General features: G+C 40.6%; 1 protein-coding gene across 2 annotated transcripts in view; it reads left to right on the top strand.

The window, feature by feature from the left end:
• The first annotated feature begins 187 nt into the window (after positions 1-187).
• The window catches only part of AVEN (apoptosis and caspase activation inhibitor), a 104,660-nt gene continuing 79,263 nt past the window's right edge, over positions 188-25,584 (top strand). For both annotated transcript variants that reach the window (XM_086463210.1, XM_086463211.1), the window contains exon 1: positions 188-439. In XM_086463210.1, coding sequence (XP_086319336.1) covers positions 188-439 — 252 coding nt within the window. The remainder of the gene's footprint in view (positions 440-25,584) is intronic.

Below are 25,584 nucleotides of genomic sequence, written 5' to 3'. Positions count from 1 at the left end.
TGTGCCCGAGGCCCGGCCGCAGGGGCTGCGCCGCGCAGGCAGGGGGAGCTGCTGAGGGCGCGGGCCCGGCGCCGCCATTTCCCTCTCTCGCCCTTCGCGGGCGGCCTCTTTCCGGCAGTAGGCGGGGACCGGCGCGGCACAGGCCGGCCCGGCTCCAGGCGGCGCAGGGGAAGGGCGCAGCCCGGCCATGCAGTCTGAGAGGGGAGGCAGCCGGCCCCGCAGGGAAGGTGGCCGGCACGGCCGGCGGCGGCCCGGCGGCGCGGAGAGGGCGGCCGAGGCAGCGACTGAAGGAAGCGTCGGGGACGGCCACGGCCGCGGAGGAGGCGGGAGCCGGGGAAGAGGCGGCGCTCACGGGCACCGAGGAGGCGGGGGCCGGGGCAGGCGAGAGTCTCGAGGTCGCGGGGCAGCGGCGCCGCCCGCGGCTCATCACCCCCGGCGGGTAAGCAGGAGGAGAGTCCGCCCTCCACGGGAGTGGGGCGAGGCGGGGCCGAGCGCCGCGGGGCCCCGGGGTGGCTGTCGGAGGAAGGGGGGCGCGCACAGCCCTTCCCTCTCCTTTCCTGCTCCTCCCCTGCCGAGGTGGAGCCAGGCTGACGGCTGCACCCCGTGGCCTCTCCCGGGGCTTTGAGGTGGTGGGGAGGGGGTGCGGGGCGGCGGGGTGCAGGCGTGGCGTGTGCCGGGACTGTCGGCCTTACGTCCTCAGTCGGCTCGGCACCTGCACCCGCCCTGTGCCCCCCTGCCTCCCCTGGAACGGCAGCAGCCGGCTGACTCCTGTCTTACCTCTGCTGTCAGATTGCTTCCAAAGAATGTTTGTCAAAATGGTGATAGGCGCTTTATATATATATATGTATGTATATACATATATATACACACACATATATACGCATATGAAACCTACGTGCTCTAGTGGAAACATAGCTAAGGATTTTCGGGCCAAAATACGTTTATAATCTAGTGCTGAAAAATGCAAATCTTGTTTGAAAAATGCATCTGAAAAGTCCATCTCTGTTTGCAAATAGAGATGAGGAATTGCTGAATATTTTAGGCACAGTTGGTTAGAAGTTGACATGAGTGTGTGTCTTGTTCAGCGATGAAGAAATGGTGATGTAGCTCATCTTACAGAATTGGTATCTGTGAGTCGCTGGAATGCATATTTGTCATTAATGCAAGTTGATAGTTGTGCTTTGGCCAGGTATAAAGTGTTTTGGCAGATTAACAGTAGCCCAGATGTGCCTAAGTGTACCACAACTGCATTTTCAATTTCCTGTGGAGATGTTAAAATGCTTTCTACAACCCACCATGGTATGAGATCTGTGCCTTTTTTAAAAACAGTTTCCATTTATGAATGCTGTGGCAGTACTACATTGAGATTGTCTTGCTTCCGTTAGCGTTGTTGCAACACAGGAATCATGTTTGTCCCTGGATTGACAAAAAGATTACAACGATGACCTAATACTGATTGGTGTTGGCAGCACTGGGAGTTCTAATGTAGGTGGACCAGCTGCTACCCCGTCTTCAGCACCATGTTGATTAGATTCACTTTGACTTTTATGATGCCATGACGTCAATTGGACCCAGCCAGTGTTTTATCTATATTAGAACTCCCATGGTTGCTGGTGGATTTAAAAAATGTAAAATGTCCATCCCTCTTGTCATTGTATTTATATATATTTTAGCACTCGTGTTTTGGGAGATAAAAGGTGCAGATGGATTGGTACTGTTAACTAGAGTGCTGGCCAGTAATTTCACTTATAAGTGATATAAATTACTGAGCTCATACTGATGTGTGCAGATAGGTTTGGATTCTGGATGTGAAACAGTAGTGCTCCCTCATAAGCTACAGAGGCATACAGGGGAAATTCAGCACCTGTGTTAGCTGAGGAAACTTCTATCCTGGACTAATTTTTTTCAAGTCATTCAACCATTCAAACACATTTATATTTGTGTTCTTTCTGGTACTGTTGACCCAGCAGGACCCACTTCATAATTTAAAAGGTGCACTCAGGAGGGGAATCGTTACATGTATGCATTTTTGTCTGGATTTTTTTTGAAGTATTTCAGAAAGCAGTTCAAAAATTTTCTTTTGGGATAGCCTACAGTATGTTTTGCCTGATCACTGTGTTATTGACTTTGATGTGCTCTTCATCTTAGTCTAGCACAGTGACTTTAATTATTTTTGTCCATTGCTAATATGTGTTTGGTCTTTAAAAGAGAAGCACTAGCTAAGATTTTCCCAGAACTCTGCTAAAAGAGTATTTAAACATAATGCTCTTCCTGCATGGGAGGCTTTTGATTTTAAGCACTGTATGGTCTCTTAGCACACCTACCACAAATTGTAGAATCATGGAATGGTTTGGGTTGCAAGGGACCTTAAAGATCACCTAGTTCCAGCCCCCCCTGCTGTGGGCAGGGGCACCTTCCACACCAGTCCATAGGTTGCTCAATCTTGTGTTTAGCAGCTTAGACCCGACCAGCTTCCAGCAATCCAGCCGTAGTGCCAACAGCTGTGCCAGCCTGCAGCTGCTGATGTCTAGTGTTACCTCTGAGCCAATATCTAATTTACCAGTTCTGAAACACGGAGGACCTCCATCTTCCTCTTCTTCCTTCCGTCTGTGCAATCAGACAAGCTTCTTTGTACTGTCTTTGATGTCTGCTAGACCATGTTTTCTGAACAGATTCAGCTCTTACCTGGCAGGAGATTACCCCCTTTTATTCCCAGTTCCTTAGCATTCTGTCTGTTCAGGAAAGTGACTTATTTTACACAAGCACACCAGCTCATCAAGAGGGTGCTTGGCCCAGAGTAAGTGGTTTGTGTGAGAGGAGACCCCACTGTCTTTCAGCAGCAGGGATCAGATCTCCAGCAGTGATGTGTAAATTGCAAACCTGGAGAGCCAGGTAATAATATGGGGAATGTGTGTGGTCTTATCACATCATTTTCCTTGCTGTGTGCTGAGATGCTGGAGTCTTCTCTGAAAATCCTTTTTTTTTTTTTTTTTCCTTTCAAATGGGCCTTGAAATTCTCTGGAGAAGGGAGGCTAAGAACACTGTAATTTTGTAATATATAGGGTTTCCAAGGGCAATTCTAGCAATTTCTAGGGTAAAAATTGTGGAAGATTACACTCTGCATTTCCTCACTGCTGGTGTCAACTTGTCCTTTTGGAGGAATTTTCCTACTAGACTGGGATCATTCTAGCACTGTATAGTCAGGATTTAGATGACCCAGTATTACTTGCTGAAAATAAGTCTAGGTTCTTCTATAGTTTTAAAGCTATGCTAAATTTATATTTTTACTTGTTTATAAAACTATTGCTGCTGAGCTTGATATTTAAGTAACTATTGCTGGAGCTTTAGTTGTTGCCTGAGAAGTTTCTTTATTGTGTCTTCAATTATGAAAAGCTTTATGACAAAATCTACATCAAATTGTATTAAAGTAATTGGATTTGGATTTGTAGAGCCTGCTGTGGACAGAGCAGTAAACAGCAATTAAATTTTAGGTGAGTGGATTCAGTAAAGTGTAATAAGAGTGTTAAAGCCAAACTGCATTAAAACCTCTTGGAAATACTTAACAATTTTTACAGTGAAGTAGAAATTGGCATTAAGTTGCATAATCATTTTGGCAGCAATATTTCTTAGTCAGTTGCATTCATTTAAAACCACTATTCATCTTCAAATTTTGTGCTTTGGATGTTTTAGTTTAATGGTTCCTAAGCTTGTGCTTGAAGCTACAGGATTTCTGACCTGTACAACAGGGAGAAGCTGTAGTGGTGTCATGTTCGGTTCTCAGTTTTTTGTGGACCAGTGAGGGCTGGATACCACTTTACTTGTTTTACACTACTGTAAGTGTACTGTAATTCTTTGGCTTTAGTGATGAGTGATCAGCTGTGCTACTTGCAAAGCCTGTCAAGACCCAGTACTTGCTGAGTCAGTTCTGCCCTCCTCCACTGGGTGCTAATGTAGAAGCCATTGGGGTGCTATTTGTTTATAAATGACATATCCTGTGTGGTAGATCCAGCTGTGGATCGGAGTCTTAAAGATTGAAAGCTGTCGTGATTTCTGTCAGCTTTTGAGGACATAGCTCTCTGAGGAACTCCCCAGCTCTGCTCTTGAAACAAGATACTGCCTCTCTCAAACATCAAATTGGTTTAGAAAGCACGAGGAAAAGTGTTGTTATTCCTTGTGAAGAGGAAAAAGGATCTTGCACTTCTTGGGTCTTTTTGTAACTAGTGTTCATGTTGATTTAGCTGGCTTGATTACTGCAGCTTTTGTGTCCTCCCTTCAAAAATGAATCCAAGCCTAATTATGACCAGCTGGTTTACCAAATGGCAGATTTCTTTGTAGATCTGTCATCTTGAATAATTTTCCGTTGTTTCTGTCTGCTTTAACTCATCTATTCTATGTTAAATAAATAGAACACATTGCAGTTATTCGTATTTAGTAAAATAACATGCAATTATAATGCTTAAAGTAAAAGGTCTGATTGACATTGGCCCAATGTTATTTCCCGCTTTTATTCTAACTCCTCTAACTTGCTCAGAATTTGTATTTTATGTACTGTCAGAATTTTTAAATTGCTCTCTCTATGAAATAGAATATCTTAAAACAAAACCAGCTTTGTGAAGTTGTGGACATGATACTGGGTTTTATTTTGATGGTCCTTGACCACATCCTTTCCAAGCCAATTGCATCCTGCGCTGCATCAAAAGCAGCATGGCCAGCAGGTCAAGGAGGAGGGGATTCTCCCCCTCCACTCTGGTGAGACCCCACCTACAGTGCTGTCTCTGGCTCTGGGGCCCCCAGCATAAGAAAGATGTGGACCTGTTGGAGTGAGTCCAGAGGAGGGCCACGAAGATGATCAGGGGCTGGAGCACCTCCCTGTGAGGACAGGCTGAGAGAGTTGGGGTTGTTCAGTGTGGAGAAGAGAAGGCTCTGGGGAGACCTTACAGTGGCCTTCCAGTACTTCAAGGGGGCCTGCAGGGAAGGTGGGGAGGGACTCTTCATCAGGGAGTGTGGTGATAGGACAAAGGTAACGGTTTCAAACTGAAAGAGGGGAGATTGAGATCAGATATTAGGAAGAAATTCTTCACTGTGGGGGTGGTGAGACACTGGACCAGGTTGCCCAGAGAAGCCGTGGCTGCCCCCTCCCTGGCAGTGTTCAAGGCCAGGCTGGATGGGGCTTTGAGCGACCGGGTCTTGATGTACAATGGGCAATGAAATCTTTTTCCTTTTCTTTCCCAAGCTCAGTCCCATTTTTCACAAGACTTGGGGCCCATTGTTTTCTGTGATGGACCAGGTGGTCTGTCAGCGATGCATGCCTTACTAATGTCTACGTCCTTGAATAAGAACTGAAAGACCTATAAAAGAGGAACATCCTACCCTGGAAGACACCCCAAGATGGTCTTGCTTGTTCGTACTCATATATATGATCTAGGCAAGGACAACAATCAGTGAAAAACACTTCCGAGGAAGACCATCCTTGAAAATACATAAGCTAATTAATTTTGTTCAGTTTTAGAGCATACATAGTAATTAAGTTATGTAACTATGTAGATTACTAATTAATTACATAACACTTGGGAGGAGTCGAGGTCAGGGCAGTGTTGAAGTAGAAGTGTATGTAAACTGTAAAGTGAAACAAGGAGGTGTGCTAGCTTTGTGGAATTTCTACCTAGCACCCTTTTCTGTGCAGAATTGAAATAAATATCTTGGCTCTGTGTGTACTAATTGCACAGCGGGTACCGGATCCTGCTTAGATCCCATGGGGCAGGGGGTTGGAACTACATGATCTATAAGGTCCCTTCCAATCCAAACCATTCTATGATTGCGCTTATAACATTTGCAATTTACAAAGTATTCTTTTAACTTCTTCTTCAGTGATATACTCTGTGTGTGCATGTGACACGTGTGCACACTTCAGTGCAGTTGGGATTGGCAGGTCTGTTTCAATGTTCCTTTTCTGGCATTGGGCATTGGTGCAGTAAACATTTTATTGCTAAAGAATGGAGGTTAACAGGCAGATTTTAGTGCAGAGGTTCTTATGGTTAGCTTCGACATGACATCACATTTATTTGGTGTTTATTGTATCTTCATTCTTGTGGTCCATGCACATGTAGAACTCATCTAAGAGAACATCTAATGCTGTCAGCGTCAGATAATTTTTTCCTAATTAGCATGAGCTAAATCTTTACATTCTAAGCCACTGCAAAAAGCAATCTGTTCACAGGCACAGTGACAAAAGCTTGGATGTTTCAAATACAGATACATTTAATTTCCTTTAGAACACTGTAACAGAGCTTGTGCAGATAGGAGAATAATAGATTTCTGGATCTTGAACACAATACATCTTTTGAGTTTTATGTTAATGTTCTCAAGCAACTAGGAAAAAACTTTAGATTAATGTACATCAATTTGTGAGCTGTACTTACTTACTAATGAGGTGTGAAGAGCTTCCCTTCTCAGGAATTTCTCTACTGTGATGAGGTGTGAAGAGGCACTAACTGATTGTGAATGAACTGTGGATTATTTTGAGAGTATTGATTTGGATTAAGCTTCTTGAAAAGTGTGAACAAGTGGTTGGAAACTTCAGGGTTGGTTCAGTGTCAAACTGATGTTTGTTAAATGGGCTTCTGCAAAGCTTCGTTCTGTATCTGCTCATGTTTAGTGTTTCTATTAATAATTCTGATAAAGGAGTAAAATATACAGTGTTAAAATTTGCAGACAGTGCTAAACTGGAAGAGTAGGTGGGAGTGTGGAGCGCAGAACACAGTCTCAACAAATGGGAGAAACAGCCTGCAGTAAGGTGCAATTCAAGGTCAAATATAACACAATTATGTTTACATAGGAAAAATCTGCAGAGGTGTGAGACTGGTTAAGCTGCAATTTTATAGAAGGGAACTGGCAGCTTAATGGATGAGAATATATCAATTAGCAATGCAATCGGACTTAAGAACTGATTCTACTTCTGCAAGATTTGGACTGGCTGAGGAAAGTTCAGAGGAAAGGAATGAAGAAAGATATGAAGTCTAGAAGATATGACCTAGGAGGAAAGGTTGAAGGACTGGTTCTGTTTGTTGGGTTTTTTTGGGTTTTTTTTTTTTTTGGTCTGGCGAAGAGGACACTGGGAAAGCCTGGATAGCAGTGTTCAACTAAGTTCAATTAAGTCAAAAGGTTGCTGCAAACAGCTCCATTTTACGCAGGGCGAGAAGAAAAACGTCATTAAGGAGGAAAAGGTTTAATTTGGGCATTGAGAATAAAAATTGTGACTGAAAAGGTAGATAGATTGTGTAATGCATTTTGTAGGAAGTTTATGGAGATCAGTACAGAAAAATGTTGTCAGAGGTTTTAAGAATATGGCGAAGGTTACTGAGCCTACTCAGTAGAGCTGCTGTGTAACCACTTGTCACAGCCCTATTTTTTTTTTTCCTTTTATTTTTTCAAGGCTGTCTTTGCAGTGGAAAAAGATAAGTGCTTTTTATTCAGCCAAAAAAGATAAATGCTTTTTGTTCAGCCGAAGTTAATTCATTCTTTTTACTTTTGAGACAATAGAGAAACTTGCTTTTCATAGTGCTGAGGGCTGTGATGTTTCATGATAATCCCTGATTGTTTAGCATGGGTTGGTTTAGTGATATTTGTTATTATTCCTTCATCGTATTTTAACAGCTTCCTTGCTGGTCTAACTTGAGACACTTGTACGGAAATCATCCCATTACACAGGTGAACATGTAGCATTTTTGCTGCGTAACAGCTTTACGTCTGACTTTTTTTTTTTTTTTGTAACTTCCTTGGAAAGAGCTTGGATTTTTTTATAGTTTGGATGGCTGTGCATTTTTGTCCTCACCTACTTAAATGATTTTGTTCCTCCTTTTTCCCTTCAAGTTTCTGGGGTAGTACTTTGGTAACTTTCAAACAGATTGTCCTGAAAATTTGCTAGCTTAAACAAATCGACTCCATATTTTGTTAGTTGTATGAAACACAACTTTCAATCATTACCTTATTTAGTTTTAATTATCCCGTAAAAAGGAGTGGATTGTATTCAGAGGAAATGTAAAATGATAATACCTTGGATATTGGAGAAATTCTCCCAAGAACTTCCCATCATATTTAGCTAAACATTTTAGAATTTAGGGAATAACTAAAACTACAGATTTAAGAATCCATCCATCCATCCATCTTAAAATACATTTAGGTGATGCAACAGTGCTGGTAGGGACCAGTAGGTGGGGCCGGCAGCCTACCCGTCGGCGCTGGTGGCAGCCCGGGCTGCTCTATGGCCCAGCCTCGGTTCCTCGGGCAGAGAAAGCGCCTGAATTAAATGATGGAGTAAGGACGTGTGCACATCATGGGGTAGGAATGTTTTTCTTGTCTTGGGTTGATGTTTTGGAGTGTATAGTGGAACGTATGAAAATCACATATGTATATGAATTATTAGAACTTGCTACTGGGTATTTGTTCCAAACACAACTCTGATGAAAAGTTGTTTGTAGGAAGGGAACACTTAGTAATTCTGAGCTGAAAGTCTTGTTGTGCTATTGAGATGAATAGTTGGTCCCAGAGAACATCATACAGGGTTTTGTAAGAGTACATCAAGTGAGAGATAGTAGGTGTTTATGCTGAGGAATAAACAAATTTGTAGAAGTGATGAAATGTCATTTAAAAAATTATTCTGTACAGTACTGCTTCTGTTTTCCTCACAAAAGTGACTGGGTAGTTTCAGGAGCCCTGTTACGGGGTTTCCAGCCAGTCTAATGGTGCTGTGCAGCCTTTTGTACCTATCAGAAGGTTTCACTTATTTTAAAGAAACAAAAAAATTGCTGATTATTGATTCAGTGGTTATTTAAAGCCTTATAACAAGTACAGAGGAATATTTCTTGCAGGTTTTCATAATCAAAGGTTTTCAAGCCTGTGTGATTGGGTGTTCTATGGTAAAGTATAGAGGGGACCCATTTCCCACTGTTCTCTTTCATGTATGTGCTTTCTCTATATTTTTATGTGTATGTAGTTCTTCCGATTATTTTTTGTTTGTTTGTTTAAAATAAGGCTTTAGTCTTCTGCAGGTAGACTTAGTAATACATCCTGCTGGTAAAACCCGTAAGACTGCTGGAGTGTGTGAGAACTTGCCTCAAGGTCCTGTTTCTATTCCTGCTTCACTCTTCCCCCAGGAAAACTGTACAGTTACTGACTGTACAGGCGCTCTGATTAACTGTGGAATAGCCAGGATCTTTGTCTTGTAGAGAACAGTGATGATTCTGGGCCATGCTCTTGCTAGGATACTGCTCTGTCACTGGTATGTTGTCAGGCCTTGAACTTTTTCTGATTGCCTGACAAACTAAGGGTTTGGTTTTTGGCATGGGTTGGTTTGTTTGGTTGTTTTTCTTTCCCACTTTCTGTGTTTTGTTTCAGGCTGTATTACTCAGGTTATGCTGCTTTGCTGACTTTGCTGGCTTATTATGTTCTTGTTAATTTGTAACAGGAGGTGGCGCGGCCATGGAAACCACAGAAGCTCAAATGATCCCATACTCCTTATTTCTTTTCCTTCCACTTCATCAAAGTGTTAGCAAGGGTATTAAAAGATTACTGTCTCAGAGTAAAGTTTATTTGTAGAGGTAAAATTAAAAAATGAATTGTGCTAATGAGAAAAGTTAGTTCCTTCAGTATTTTTGGCACGGCTCTTTCTTTGTACTTAGTTTGAGTTACTGTCAAAGATGTGGGTTTTTTTGGTGCAAATTTGCCCTGTGGAATATAGTCGAGTGTAATACTGGTGGACTCAAAGTGATTTCCCTCCTGATGGAACCACAGTTGAGATTGTCTAGACAGCTAAACACTGTCTAGAGCTCACCACTGCAAAATGGTTGTAAAATTCCCCTGCAGTTAGTGTTCTGTGTGCACCTAGGGCTGGCAACCAGTGCAAACTGTTGCGGGTAAAGATGTGAGGTATGCATAAAATCCTGGGATCATAGTGCATCCCAACAAGTACAGCCCAGTCCCACTTTACCTTGTTAGTAATTTGGATGTGTTTCTGCTTTCAGCAAGTTCTAAATGATTCTTAGAGCTTCTTCACAGTAGTGTTAACTGCAGGATCAGAGCGTGATTGTGCAGTAGCTCTTACTTTTTGGAATTATACTGTGGACCACTGGCAAAATGAAATGAAATTTTAACATCTTATTTTTATAAGTATGGCATTAGGGCATTGAGGACCTCACCCAATGATTCTTCACTACTTTATCTCGTGTTGCACGTTGTGTTTAGGAAGCACATTTTTAAAGGTTGTTTGGAAAAATATCTTTCAAAGGATTCCCCCTCCAAAACAAAAAAAGAAAAGTTGGGGATGAATGAGGAAGGAGTGTCTGAGGTTTGAGTGGTGATCTCTAAAATGTCTGCAGTGAGTTGCATTCGGATTTGATACACAAATAACAAAGTGGTTTTTTTCTGAGTGAATGCAAAGACAGATATTTGAAAACATCCATGGTACTGTATCACCCTGGTGTATTTATAAAACAGTTTTGTAAAGGTGATTTTAAAAATGAATCAGCGTTACGGCTTCTTGAGCCCCTCAAGAGGCTGATAGTCACAGAATAAACACAGAGTTACAATACACAGTAGAGTTTTTCATAAGCAGTTGGTAGGTTTACATCTGTTTGTATAGAATTATTTGAGCCTTGTTTAATGATAGGCTTTTTTACAGATGTTCTGTCTAGATAGGGGTAATTTTTTGTTCTCAGTTGTAAATAGGTTTGAACATAAGAACTTGTCAGGATCTAGACTTTTTTTCTGTTATTTCAGGTTGGTTTTCTGCAACTGCAATGATGCTTTTCGGAGAGGAAACTCTTCAAATTACCTGTAAAACACTTTAAAAATCAAGGGGAGAGGAGTGTTTTTTGCTCTTGAAGTTAGTAAGACAGCATCGTGGTTTGGCTGGGACAGAATCACAGCCCAGCCATGCCAGGCAGGCCGTGAGCAGTTTGGAGTCAGCCAGGGCAGCGGACCTGAGTGAGCTACAGGTGTAGCCCATCCCCTAATGTCATGGTCATTGTAAAGGGGGAAGGTTTGCTATAGAAGTCAGCTTCTGTGGGGTTCCTGCTGGTGTTCCTTCTGCCCCTCTTTTGGCTTCTTCCAAGGACTGCTCTCTGGTTGATTGTGATGACTGGGTATTCATTTGGCTGAGTAGAACTCTGTGTATCTCTGTTGGTGTTGGTGGTGTTTCATTAAATCTGTTGTACTTCTACTCATGAGTCTGCTCTTCTTTTTCCCAATTCCCTTCCCTGGCTGGTGAGGGGTTGTTGGGTGATAGATCAACTGTTATAGTTTAGCCCTGGGTACAGGCTAAAAGCAAACAGACAGCTTCTAGAAACATACTTTGTAAGCGTTGGAGCAGTAACAGTTTTTATATAAACTTCAAGAACAAGTCTCTCTCATGTGCTTCATGAGGTGTTTTTACCTTTAACTGGAGCATCATTCCTGTTATGCAAAAACATAGGTTTCAGAATAGGATGTCTCTCTTGGCTAATTCTATCTTTCGCTAACCCAAAGTGATGGGTTCCAGTATCCAACATTTATGAAGCAATCTTAGGATTTCATCCCTCTTTCAAAAATTCTCATCCTGTACAATAAAGACTAAAAGCTTTTTTCTTCATGCTACCTGTTCTCTCAGCTGCCCTTTCTGCTAATTAAGCTTCTCTTTAGCTTTGGTAGATCTCTCTAAAGGTCACCAATAGAGCAAACTAGTGAAGAGGATTACTCTTTGCAGGGATATTTTTTTCTCTTGATGAAAGAACCTCTCTTGAGGCTCTTCCTTCCTTAGTCTGAAGGCAAAAAAAAAATAAAGCATTAGCTTTTTCTTTTTCCCTCAGGTTGAAAAAATGGTTTATAATAGAACCTTGAACTTGTACTGGAAAAGCTATGATGTCTAGGTGAGCAATAAGGAAGTAAATTGTTTCTGATCATGAGAGACAATGCTGAAAAACCACTGGAGGCTTACTACAAATTCATCAATATGATGCCAATATGAGAAGACTGAACATATAAACTTATGTGTGTGATCTGATCCCCATTAATATTTTTGAAGAAATAGTTTTTAACTTGCCCTGTAATGTGTGTCACTGTAATGATGGAATAGATTTAACATTTGGCAATACTACTTAATCTTATTAATACTGTTGAAAAATCATAGGATCATAGAATAGTTTGGGCTGGAAGGGACCTCTAAAGGCCATCTAGTTCAACCCCCCTGCAGTGAGCAGGGACATCTTTAGCTAGTTCATGTTGCTCAGAGCCCTGTCCAACCTGACCTTGAATGTTTCCAGGGAATGGGCATCTGCCACCTCTCTGGGCAGCCTGTGCCAGTGCTTTACCACCCTCATTGTAAAAAATTTCTTTCTTACATCGAGTCTAAATCTACCCTTCTTGAGTTTAAAACCATTGTTCCTTGTCCTATCACAACAGGCCCTGCTAAAAAGATTGCCCCCTCCTTTCCTGCAGGCCCCCTTTGAGCACTGGAAGGCGGCTCTGAGGTCTTCCCAGAGCCTTCTCTTCTCCGGGCTGAACAACCCCAACTCTCCCAGCCTGTCCTCACAGGGGGGATGCTCCAGCCCCCTGACCATCTTCATGGCCCTCCTCTGGACTCTCTCCAACAGGTCCATGTCTGTCTTGTGCTGAGGACTCCAGAGCTGAACGCAGCACTGCAGGTGGGGTCTCACGAGGGCAGAGTAGAGGGGGAGAATCACCTCCCTTGACCTGCTGGCCATACTTCTGATGCAGCCCAGGATATGGTTGGTTTTCTGGGCTGTGAGCACACATTGCTGGCTCATGTCCAGCTTTTCATCCACCAGTACCCCCAAGTCCTTCTCAGCAGGGCTGCCAAGAATGGCATATCATAAAGTGAAATGCACAAAATATTAAATATCTTTTTTTTTTTTTTGTCTTGGCATTTCCTTGAGTGTAGTCTGGGGGGGGAAAAAAAAAAAAAAAACAAACCGAAGCATGAAGCAAAAGGATTTCCAGATACCTGTACTGACTTTTCTAGGCTGGCTGCCAGGAATTGCAATTAAGTGACTTTTACAAATGCTTGTTTTCTGTTGAATAATTGGAAGGGGAAAAAAATCTTGCCTAAATTGTGTGAAACCCTGAAGGAGGAAGTATAATGAAAAGTGGTTTAATTATTTTCAGTGAGACAGTGAAGCAGATTGATGTGCTTATCAGTAATAATTGTTTGATTTCTTGCCATGTGTCCTTTGTTAGCCACTGAAAATGCTGTTTATGATGCAGGAAGAAAATGTCTCTTAACGCAGTAATGTATTATTTTCAGGTCTTTCTCAAAATGTAGAGCAAAGTCATCCTTGTGTCTGCCAGTTTACATTAGAAACAGCTTGTGCATAAGGTTACAAGGCCATTAGTGCTTACACTTTTTTGTGAAAAGGCGGTCAGTGGACACACAGAGTCTGTTTTAGATACAGAGAGTGCATGATGAAAAGGTGTCAATCTGCAACGAGTAATGAAGCAAAGGATTTGGAGAATGTGAAGAAAAGGAACAAGTACAAACTGCAATCTGTTTTCTTCCCTGTTTCTAGTGGAAAGTGCAGTCAAGGTTTTTTTGCTCCTCAGATAAGTGGCCTGCTGTTGGACTTCAAATACTTTTTGAACTGAATTTCCCTCAATTCCTTTTTTCTGTCCCGTTGTACTTTATGTGAAAACATGGTACTATTATAAAGAGAGAGCAAGAATGAAAGAATGACGTGAAGTGTTATGGGGTTTTGTTTCTGTAATGGGTCTGCATGGCAAGGTTTTGGTAGCGGGGGGGGTTACAGGAGTGGCTTCTGTACGAAGCTGCTAGAAGTTTCCCCTATATCAGATGCAGCCAATGCCAGCCGGCTTTAAGACGGACCTGCCGCTGGCCAAGGCCGAGTCAATCAGCGACAGCGTTTTTCGCCTCTGTGATAACGTATTTAAGGGAGTGAAAAAGTTGTTGTGCAGCAGTAATTGCTGCGAGTGAGAGGAGTGAGAATATGTGAGAGAAACATCCTGCAGACACCAAGGTCAGTGAAGAAGGAGGGGGAGGAGATGCTCCAGGCGCCAGAGCAGCGATTCCCCTGCGGCCTGTGGTGAAGACCATGGTGAGGCAGGCTGTCCCCCTGCAGCCCATGGGCGGTGGAGCAGATGACTGCCTACACCCCGTGGAGGGCCCCCACGCCGGAGTAGGTGGATACCTGAAGGAAGCTGTGACCCCATGGGAAGCCTGCACCGGAGCAGGCTCCTGGCAGGACCTGTGGCCTGTGGAGAGAGAGAAGCCCACGCTGGAGCAGGTTTGCTGCCAGAGACCCCATGACGGGGGCTCACACTGGAGCAGTCGGTTCCTGAAGGACTGCACACCATGGAGGAGACCCACGCTGGAGCAGTTGATGAAGGACTGAACCCGTGGGAAGACTCACGTTGGAGAAGTCATGGAGGACTTTCTCCCGTGAGGGGGACCCCACATAGGAGCAGGGGAAACATGTGAGGAATCCTCCCCCTGTGGAGGAAGAAACGGCAGAAAACAACAGTGTGATGAACTGACCCCAACCCCCATTCCTTGTTTTTCCCCCTGTGCCGCTGGGGGGGAGGAGGGAGGAAAATTGGGATCAAGGTTACACCCGGGAAAGGAGGGAGGGGTGGGGGGAAGGTGCTTTAAGATTTGGTTTTATTTCTCATTACTCCTCTCTGAATTAATTGATAATAAATTACATTTCCCTTCAGTTGAGTCTGTTTTGCCCGTGACGGTAAATGCTGAGTGATCTCCCTGTCCTTATCCCAACCCCACAAGCCTGTTGTTATTTTTTTTCCTCTCCTCTCTCCTGTCCAGTTAAGGAGGGGGAGTGATAGAGTGGCTTTGGTGGGCACCTGGCATTTTGGCCAGGGTCAACCCACCACAGTTTCTTGTGTGTGTGTACTGGTTGCGCATCTGCATGGCGCGCAGGCAACTAGCTTCTCAAGTTCTCCTGCCAGGAGTGTCCAGTTGCTGTACGACGTAGAATAGACCTGGCTGAGAAAACAGGCTGGATCGCCCATTGCAGAGTATGTAGAGTCACTGTATTCTCACGGGGTGTGGGAGATGCAACTTGAAATGCATTTGTGCAGAGAAGGGAATTGACTTTATTTCCACTTTCTGGATAAAACACTGTAGTTCTGCAGTAGCTCAATAAACATGGGTTATATTTGTTTACACTGTCTCTTTGAGATGCTTTGTTTTGACGCTCCTCTCTCTTCTGCCCCAGTCTCCATCTATTCTCAGGTCATTTCAGGACAAATAGAACTATTTTGGGGAGAAAGTTTTCACAGAATCACAGAATAGTAGGAGTTGGAAGGGACCTCTGGAGATCGCTTGGTCTGACTTGCCTGCCAAAGCAGGTTTGCCTACAGCAGGTCACACAAGAATGCGTCCAGACGGGTTTTGAATATCTCCAGAGAAGGAGACTCCACAAGCTTCCTGGGCAGCCTGTTCCAGTGCTCTGTCACCCTCAGAGTAAAGAAGTTCCTCCTCATGTTCAAGCAGAACTTCCTGTGCTCCAGCTTGTGCCCATTGCCCCTTGCCCTGTCTCTGGGCACCACTGAAAAGAGCCTGGCCCCATCCTCTTGACACTCACCCTTTAGATATTTATAAACGTTGATGAGGTCCCCTCTCAGTCTTCTCCTCTCCAGGCTAAAGAGCCCCAGCTCTCTCAGCCTCTCCTTGTAGGAGAGATTCTACAGCCCCTTAATCATCTTCGTAGCCCTCTGCTGGACTCTCTCCAGTAGCTCCTTCTCCTTCTTGAATTGGGCGGCCCAGAACCAGACACAGTACTCCAGGTGTGGCCTTACCAGGGCAGAGTAGAGTGGGAGGGTGACCTCCCTCGACCTGCTGGCCACACTCTTCTTAATGCACCCCAAAATTTACGTTTTATGTTTCTTGGAGGCAAACCCATCACAAGTCAGATGTTTGGCAGTAATTTGCTGTGTTATGGGACAGCGCGTTGCACGGTGCCTAGGGGAACTCCAGCTGATTAGTTCCTCTTTTTGCTGAGTTTGTTCTAGGAAGGGGGCTACTGGCTTTGACAAGGAAAGTTGATAATGGAGGGTGTGAGTAGCTGATTTTTTGCACTGCTTGGGGATACTGTTAGGGAAATCCTGCCTTGATTATGAGACAGGGATTGCAAGCTCTAAGTTTCTAAGCGTATCCCTGATGAATGACTTTTTTGCTTACTTCCTTTCATCACTATGTTGACTCTGTAGTTTGCAGATATTGCTGAAAATGAAAAGGAGAAAAACGAGGCTTCCTCACTGACTAGCCCATGCATTTCAGATGTCATTGAAAAGATGAGGAAGAAGGGGTTTGGTGCCTGTTTATCAAGTGGATAGTTAGTACTCTCTGATTCTTTTCTGTTTTTCACTGTCTAAAGAAAGAAATTAATTTTAGTATTGGTCTCAGAAATGCTGTTTAAAACCCTGGGAGTTGAGGATAGTATATTTCTGATGTAGCATTGCTGTAGTATGTGGTTATTTTGTCTAGTGGGACTCTATTTCTTTTTTTCATCAGTATCATTCAACGTACATAGCCTGCTTGCTTGATCCTTGGTACGTGGTTTTGCATTCAGCTTTATAGTTAAGCATTTTGTTTGCATGTTAGGCAACTTGATTTTTATCCTTAATATATTTTATATGATGTATTGTTCATTGGTTTACTGTGTGGCTGTGTATTAGTCCTAAAAATTATCCCTTTTTGACCCCCATTTCTGAAAATATAGTCAAATGAAGCTATTTGTAACTGCAGTCCTACTGCTTCGTCATGACACACCATAAATGTAATAATGCAACTTAATTTCAAAAATGTGTGATAGCTGGATCTGCCAGTTTGTTGATAGAAGCGTAGTAGCCATGTGAGGTTTTTCTGTAGCATGTGAAATTATAATTAGAAAATGACAGTATATTAGTAATGAAAGATGAAAAAATTAGGGACTATGCTACTGACAGCATTGCAGACATAGTGAAAGGGGGGAGGAGAGCAGAATTCTGTCCTTTGAATTTCTTATATAGTACCTTTTTAGGGTTTCATGTTGGTAGTGTCTCCTTTTACAGCTTTAATTTTCATTATGTGAATATTCTTGTGTTTGCAATATGCTGTTATTATGGGATAGTTGATCTGAAAAAGTGACAGATGTTGGGTGTTCTCAGTTAAATTCAAGATAGAATTTCCCACTGTGAACCAAACATCAATACTTGTAAACTGAACTTCTAAGATGATGCATTACATGTCTCAGTGACTATCTTAAAGCAGTAACTGGAAAAGGAGGCTAAAACCAGTCACAGATGTTCTAAAGTTCACGTTGAAAGTTTTACCAATCAACATAGATATTTGTAGCAAAGTATCTTTTTTAATTTTTATTTTAAAAAAATCTCTGAATTTGACAAAGAACACCAGTGTGTCCACGTGTATTAATGTGGAACAGGAATAGTAATGGAGAATCTGCAAGTCTTTAATGGAAAGAGAAAACAAAATTTGCTTTAGAAAAACAAGTTTAACGTTGCGGGAAATTAAAGCCAAGGATATGGCTTACCAGTACACTTAGCCAGTCTAGTGGATAACTGCTGCCAGATATGAAGGAAGGACCTGTTTCCCAGATCCCATGTTTCATGGCGTGCTTCCAGCCTATCTAACTATTATTTGTGCTTGTCTGATTCTGCTGTGAACTGATACGAGGAACTTAAGCTGGCAGAAGATTAGCAGTAGGAAAGAGAAGAAAACTATTGATTGGTTTTCTGCCATTCTGTATTTAAGTGTGCAGTTTCAAAGAATACTGTTCTGTTTGGTGTCTTTCAGAATTTTTTCTTCTTTAATGCTGTGCCAATTGAAAATATAACAGTGTGGGTGAATATCACTAGTAATTTTCATGTTTTGAAATCCATAGAAAAATTTCTTATATGCTTTTTTAAAATCAAAATAGATGCATATAAAAAAACCCTAAACTTTTAACTTGGTATTAAATATTATAAAATATTTGTGAATTTAAAGATGGGAAATAGTTATCTTGTTATTCAAATGTAACATAAGTTTTGGAGAACTCCTTTCATTCTTAATATAGCACAGCTACAATCTTTTGAAAGGGTTTTTTTTTGTGTTTTGCTCTTTTTTTCATTGTGGCAAAAAATTTGTTCTATTGAGAAACTTTGTCACATATTTTTCCTTGCATGAGAAACCCTGAAGTTTCTTCAACATGGTGGTTTTGATCTTGGTAGAGAGTTTCTGGATTTGTGTTGTTTTTGTTCTAAAACTGTGTGCGTGTAGGGGGTGTTAAGTAAACATTAGACTTGTCTGTAGAACTGAGGTGTTCTCTAAACTTTACTCTTTTGAGCAGACTTTAAGTGTATGAAATAACCTTTGTGGTTTAGGATCAAGACGCAAATTTTTCTCTGTTCTCCAGATGGATGCTGCTTTGAGTGAGCTTTTTACATAATTTGTCATGCTTTTCTGCAACCGTGTCAATGATGAAGTAAGTACAAAGCTTTTCAATACATATCAGTTTCTAACAGTTATGTTTATTGAGAGAGGCTTTTTTACTCATTGAGTCATGAAGACTAGCAAAATAGCAATATAATTTAAAAAGTCTGTTATTGAACTATTGAGGTGAATATATACCCGCAATAAAGTTCGATTCCTTGATGTTACAGAACTCCTCATGTGTGTTCTTTACAAGTTATTGTTAAAGCTGTTAATGCAACTGCTTTTGCAGTTTTAGAAGTGCTAGAATAGAACAACAAAATGAAACACTAAGAATTAGGTATACTGTTGGAGGTTTTCAAGTCCTGAGTGGACAAAGCCCCAGCCTGCTTGGTCTCATTTCAGTTTTGACCTTCTTTTGAGTAGGTGGTTGGACAAGATGACCTCTTGCAATCCCTTTCAGCTTGGATTAGTCTATAATGCTGTGACATTAACACATAAGAATTGAATCAATTTCTGGAAACAGTCAGTCTGTAATGCACCTCAGGATACTTCTGTTTAGGAATGGCAAATTTGGTAAGAACAAATAACTTTCTGTAGAAATTTTCATTAACCTATCCGGAATACTAAGTATAATTTGTTTTAGAATATGACATACAACATTCACATATGTGCATCCATATGTATGCAATATATAAACGCTCTGACTTTGGCAAATACAGCCTATGCATAGGAACTATCAGTAATCTAACTGAAAATACCTTTGTGGCAGTATACTTTGTAAGGTTTTCGTGAAACCTGTTATTTCTGTGAAGACAGAGGCTTCTATTTTATGTTTGCACTCACATTTTTGATTGAATGTTTGAAAGAAAAGCATTCAGCTTTCTTAAGTCACTGTCAATTTGAAAGTAATAGAGCTGCCAGGTTTTGTGCAGGTCCATGTGACAATTTTGATGAGTTTACATAGTTGCCAGTAACTTTCATATAATCATTTCCACTGAGTTAAAGAAAAAATACAGTTGATTTTCTGTTGGTGGAAATGTATTTGATTCACAAGTTTAGAAAATTAAAAGTCTCTTTATCTATAGACAGCAGCTGGACAAGCTTCCTACAGGCTTTTTTGCTAGCAGCATGGTTCAGCCTTGGGGAAGGGAGGCAAAGGGCTACTACTACAATTAACGCAGCTTGTTGATTCTCTACCAAGTTGCCCAATTGGGGCAGGAGGAGTGCTGAATTTATAATGATACCGTTGTTACAACATATCCCATCAAATATCCTTCAGTTTGGAGTTTTAATGTAAACGAATAGAGTAAAATTTTAGTTGGTGGCCTTGTAGTTTGGAAAATCCTATATCTAGCGAGTGAAGTCTTGAAATACACAGGTTTCTGAAATAAATACTTACTTGACAGGCTTTGCCAAGTTCCCAAGTCTACTTCTAATGTTGGAGAATAGAGCTTTTGAGACTTTCTTCCTGTGAGCGTACGTTGCATGGTTATTAAGTTTATTTCGTCTATGAGTCAACAGATTTCAAACTGGGTCTTTAGAAGCTGCAACACAAAACTTCAGTGGTGTATAGAAGAGGTTGGTTAATTCTGCCCCTGTAAGCCAGCCGTTTGAAGGACCGGGCAGCTAATCATGTGCTGGCAGGTTACAGAGGTATTTCTGAGATAGCAGTGGAAAGCGAACATTGGAATTCATGGAACCTTTTCTAGTTCTTTGAAAAGGAAGATAGTCTGCCATTGTAAATCAATAGTTAGAAACAAAATAACCAAGCTGTTTCCCTGTGGGGCTTTATCTTTTTTTTTTTTTTTTTTTTTTTTTTTAGGGCTCATTGTGGCTATGGGATAGAATTAGCTCCTAATAGAAGCTGTTGTTCCAATTCAGTGAGGCGTAAGATTTGTACAAAATATGGCTATAGCTTGTGGAAATATTAATAATATATGAGAAAGATGAAGTACGACTTGTAGGCTCCTGGCACTTGATCATGTTATAACTTTACTGAGTGCAAAGAAAATTTTTAGAGGTGTTTTTTTTTAGTTAAACAATAATGAAAAAAATCTCTTTCACTTGAAACTTTTAATCAGTTCCAATTATCTGCATCTCATAGTTAGAATGAGCAGGAACTTTGAAGCAAAATAATTTGGTGGACAAGATTATTGTATTTACTTTTTCATTTTTATTGTGGTCAGACTTGTGAATATGATGTCTGTTGGAAACAATTCAGTATAGATAAGCTAACAGCTTGGGTTTTGGCAGGTGTTGCTGAGTATTATTACAAAATATTCTTTTGCGCCTCTGGAAGAAGCTATGCTATCTTATGGTATCACTGCATTAGGACAATCTTATTTTCCAGGAAATTTACAAATTTTCTTTCATTTACTTTTCTAAAATCTGGATTAAGAGTACTAAATAAGACTAGTTTGGGGGGTTGTATTCCACTCTTACCTCATACTGACTGTTCTAACTTGCTCTTTTTTTCTCTGTACAGAAATTTGTCATTAATATTCCCAGGTAGGCAGAACAGTGTGTTGGCATGCTTCGTGGGATTTTCCCAGGTAGTGAAGTGTGTATATGATATACTGACAGAGGTATTTGCCTTGTTAATTCACTATTGGTATTTTAAAATTTTTTCTATTTTAAAAACTAAATTCCAGTTTGTCTATATCATTGTGAATTGCATTTCAAGTTCTGTCACTGAATTTCAGCTCTCTATCTAGGTAACTTCATAAAGATAACGTTCTGCATTATTTGTTGTAGGTAAGGCCATCTTGATTCTAAACGCCTACAAACTTGCATCAGTATTGATAAAATTGCACTGGTACTTTGTCTTTTGCAAAATAATAGCATTAATCTAAGAAATGTGTTTAAAAATGCAGTTCTGCTTTTGTTTGCCATAATACTGAATATATATTCTGTTTTTCTTTAATATACTATACAGTTTGTATTTGAGAGAGCCCATTAAATTTTCACCGCAATAAATCAGACAATGTATTCCTTTGCCAGCTTTAGATTTAATATTAATAAATCTCTGATTACTTAAAAGACAAAGAAGAGGACATATATCTTGGGGTTGTAATTGGGTAAATGTGGAAAATCAGAACAACTTTTTTGAAGATTATTATGCTATATATAACTATAAGGTACAAGCCTATCAATCATTGTGGTAGAGAAAATTAAGCTGTCAGGGGATTCTCCTGTAGCTTTCTGGATTTAAGGTAAAAAAAGTGCATTTAATGAGCACTGTTACAAAAAATGAAATCTTTTTGAGATTGTGTTGTATTCATATTGTACTACAATAAATCCTGGTGTAATCTCATGTCGCCTGTTTGGTTACACCAGCAATAACTTTGAACCATGACTTTAAAAGCTGGTATGTCTTTCCAAGAGCAATTTAAATCATTAAACTGTAACTGTAAGTCTTTCACATTTCCACTTATGTCTGCCTAGAGGAACCACTCAGTAGTTAATATCAGCCAAGCTGCCTTACTTATTGTCACTCATACAAGCCTCTGTGTACAGACTTTTATTCTGTGAAACAATTTAAAGTCTAGAGATCACGAACTGCTTTGTTGCTCAATTATATATGGTTTTTTTTTGACCCAGTGACTTAGAGATGCTGATCAAATTGGATGATGAGGAGAGGAGAAATTGTCTCTGCACAGGAACCTTACTATTTTAAATACAAATGAGGAAAAGATATATGCCCATTCATTATGCAGCTGAAAGGCTAGGTCAGATTCAACCCACAGAATGTTTTCATTTTGTCTTGCTAGCCTTTTCTGTGATGAGAAGAGAAGTTGGGATTGAGACAGATTACTGGCCACAGCCTTACAGCAGTTTCCAAAAAGGGAAGGGGAAATCAAGACAGCAGTTTACTCAAGGAATTGATGTGTGCTGTTGCTGGCTGGGAGAGCAGCAAATGTAGGGAGTGAACGGTAGTTATGAAGTGTCCATGCATGGCAGCGGCTAACTATTTATTGTGGACTCTGCATGGATATATGTGATGTCTGGGGTATTGTAGGTAAGTGTCCCTAATAAAGAATGGAAAAGATTAAGGAAATATGTATTTTTTGAGAGCTGTAACGTTCAAAACAGTAATACAGAAGTGACAGTTACAAAGGGGAAAAGTAGCACTTGATGGGTGTAATTGTAAAGAGTTTCTAAAGATAAAATGAAAAGGTTATTGTATAAATTTGGGAAGAAAGTGAAGGACAGAAATAGCTATGCTCTTTCTGACAGATTAACATAAAAGCTCAAACTGTTTTCATACGTTCTGTAAAGTAACATTGTCTGGAAGAGAACTGGGAAAAATGCTACAAAATAAATAGGAATGGAAATCTAATAATGCATGATGTCTACATAATGGGGAAGGGCTTTTGGCCCAGAGAAAAGCAAGCAGAACATATGTTTTTTCTATGTTCCTCTCAGTCACTGTAGAATATTCTAAGTACTGACAAAGATTAAATGTTTTAAACTTTTCTTACGGAGTTAACTGAACAGGGAGAGGGCGATAAGCCTTAACCCTTGTGGTTTCCTAAGGGTAATAAATACAGTTTTAGAAAGTCTTAATGGAAGCTCTGACTTTTAATGCACTTCTAGGGTTCTACTGTGTGTTTGGTTTTTTTTGTTTTTTTTTTAAAGGGCTGTGAGCTCAACAGTTCTTGTTGAGTGTTTACACACGTGTGCTTAGGACTGACTGCACTAACAGTGAAGAATGGTGGAGTAATTGAAGCAGGATGTAAGAGGTCACTGTTGCAATTTCTCCATTGTGTACTTCAGCCTTGGTTTGATGCAACCTACTCTGGGTTCCAGGGAAGTGCAGAAGGATGACCCTGGGGGAAGCTGCCTGTTCAGAACAACGTTTACTTCATTTTTGACACCTTCATTCCTGACCCGTGTGCATCAACATGCTCTTGTCTGTTAGAAAATTCAAACAGCCTGCTTTCCTATTTTTTTTCTCAATACCATGCTGTCCCCAACCTTGTATGCAAAACTAGTGTATAAATCAGTGTATAAAGTGTACTAAAATATCCTTTTGCTGCAGTAGCAACTGTAGTTTGGGGTAATGTGTGCTATGCATTTTGCTTTCCTTTGGAAGGAAAACAGAGTTATAGCTCTGGTAAAGGATGAAAATACATTCCTTGGCAGAAGACCCCAAACAGTACAAGCTCCTCTGCAGGGGAGCTTGGCCCTTTCGCTGTTGTTTGAACGACTTTGATGAACTTAGTGATTAGGCAGAACACTGTGTATATTTTTTTTGTTCTTCTGGTATGCAAAACAGTCTGAAGGTTTCCTGGTTTTGTTCAATTGGTCTTTTTCATACTTTTCCCCACTTTAAGATTTCTGATGAAATGTGCAAATGGTAATGCATGCAATACTATCTGAAACAGGCACAGCAGATAAATATTATACCTCTTTTGTTATCACTGTGCGTTATTTCACTGAGCATAGATATCGTTCAATACTGTTTAAAGGCGTAAGTTTTTGTCCTTACCTGAGTAATACTGTTTTAAAGGTTGTATTTGAGTTGGCTTCTAGAATTTGTTTCCCTTGTATCATTTGTTATTTGAGGATGGGGCAGGAGGGAAGTTATTTTATTTCATTACACATCGGGCAGATGTTTGCTCTGCACTGATTAAGACTCGTTTTCAGTAAGGTATGATGACAATGGTAGCAGCATGTAGTCTAGCTGAATAGGCAGCTGAGCGGAAAGTGATGAAGATTTATGTTTATGTGTTTCTGAGGTTACTTTAAACAGCTGTCTCGTGAGATGGTGAAAGCAAATAATTTTCTGAAGCTTCACTGATTACAGGTTTTTTTATGTATTTGATAATTTTAATGGTGAAGATACATCTTTAAGTTGTTTGAATTTTGAATATTCAAATGTGATTATTTGCATTTTTATCTTGTACTGCACAGTATGTCACGTAAAACGTTCTGTTAAATATTTATTGAAAATGTGAGCAGGTTTATATTTGAAGTCTACTCATTTCAAAGGGAAACCTCAGGCCAGTACTTCAGGAAACAGGCTGCAGAGCTGCCATTAACACTCCTGAGAATTTGTGGTTTATTTCTTGGAGTTCAAGTTAACTATTTTACTTCTAAGAAACAAAATTTCCTTGAGGTGTGCTGTATAACATAGCTAATAACAGAATGTGAAAAAGAATTTAGTCCAGTTTAAGAGAAAACATTTGAATCCATATTAGTTTACTGGAAGCTTGTTAAAATAAGAAGGTGATACACCTGTTTTATTTGTGTTGACAGCTGAAAGGAGTAAATCCTTTAAACAGATCTATAGTAAGTAATTCTATATAATGTCATAGTTGCCTAACGTGATTCTGGTATTTTCTTAAAAACAAAAACAAAGTACAACACAGATATATCTGTGTAGCACTATTCTAGCTTTGACTTGTGAATTGTATCAACTCCCAAGTTAGTTTGGGCACTGAATTTCACTAGGTTTGTGGATTATAGCAAGTCATTCAGTTTATAGGAGAACAGAAGATAAGTAAGTTGGTTCTTATCTTGATATAAGTGGATTTGGCCTTGGTTCTGTGGAAACTATAGCTCTAGATCAGGCCCCAGTAATAGAGTTGTAACTTTGTCCCCTTGCTCATGCAAACGACCGTTTGTCCACAACAACTATTTTAGTGTATTTATCTGAGGAAGAGAAGGAAAAGAGATTTACATAAAAATCGCACAGAACCAGTGAGAATGCACAGAATATTTTCCTTCTTGGCAGCTGTTTGACAGCTAGGAGTATATTTGTATAATTATGACTGCCTTTAATCTCATTTTAAGCTCTTTGCTGATTTTACCATTCCTTCATGAAGTTCCTAACCAGAACTGTCAAACAGTGCTTAAACAAGCTCCTTTCTGAAGATTGGTGGATTATTTTACTTGGGAAGTCGTTATTCTAGTTCTGATTTTGCTACTTGTATGATATGCTGGGCAGTCATTTTTAAGACATCAAACATGGGAGAATCTAAATTCTCACAAGCGTGTTTGAAGATGCTTTGCCCTTCACTGGACATTTGTGTAAAAGCCACGAAACAGGTTTCACTGCTACCTTTGGTCATTTTTAATATGTTTTCAGAACTAAGGAGTAGTAATGCTGCACTGTCTACAAACTGCTACTTGACTCCCTTACT

The sequence above is a fragment of the Leptosomus discolor genome, chromosome 3 (genome assembly GCF_034619465.1).
Source record: "Leptosomus discolor isolate bLepDis1 chromosome 3, bLepDis1.hap2, whole genome shotgun sequence".
NCBI classification, from domain to species: Eukaryota; Metazoa; Chordata; class Aves; order Leptosomiformes; family Leptosomidae; genus Leptosomus; species Leptosomus discolor.
This window is presented reverse-complemented; position numbering and strand designations above follow the sequence as displayed.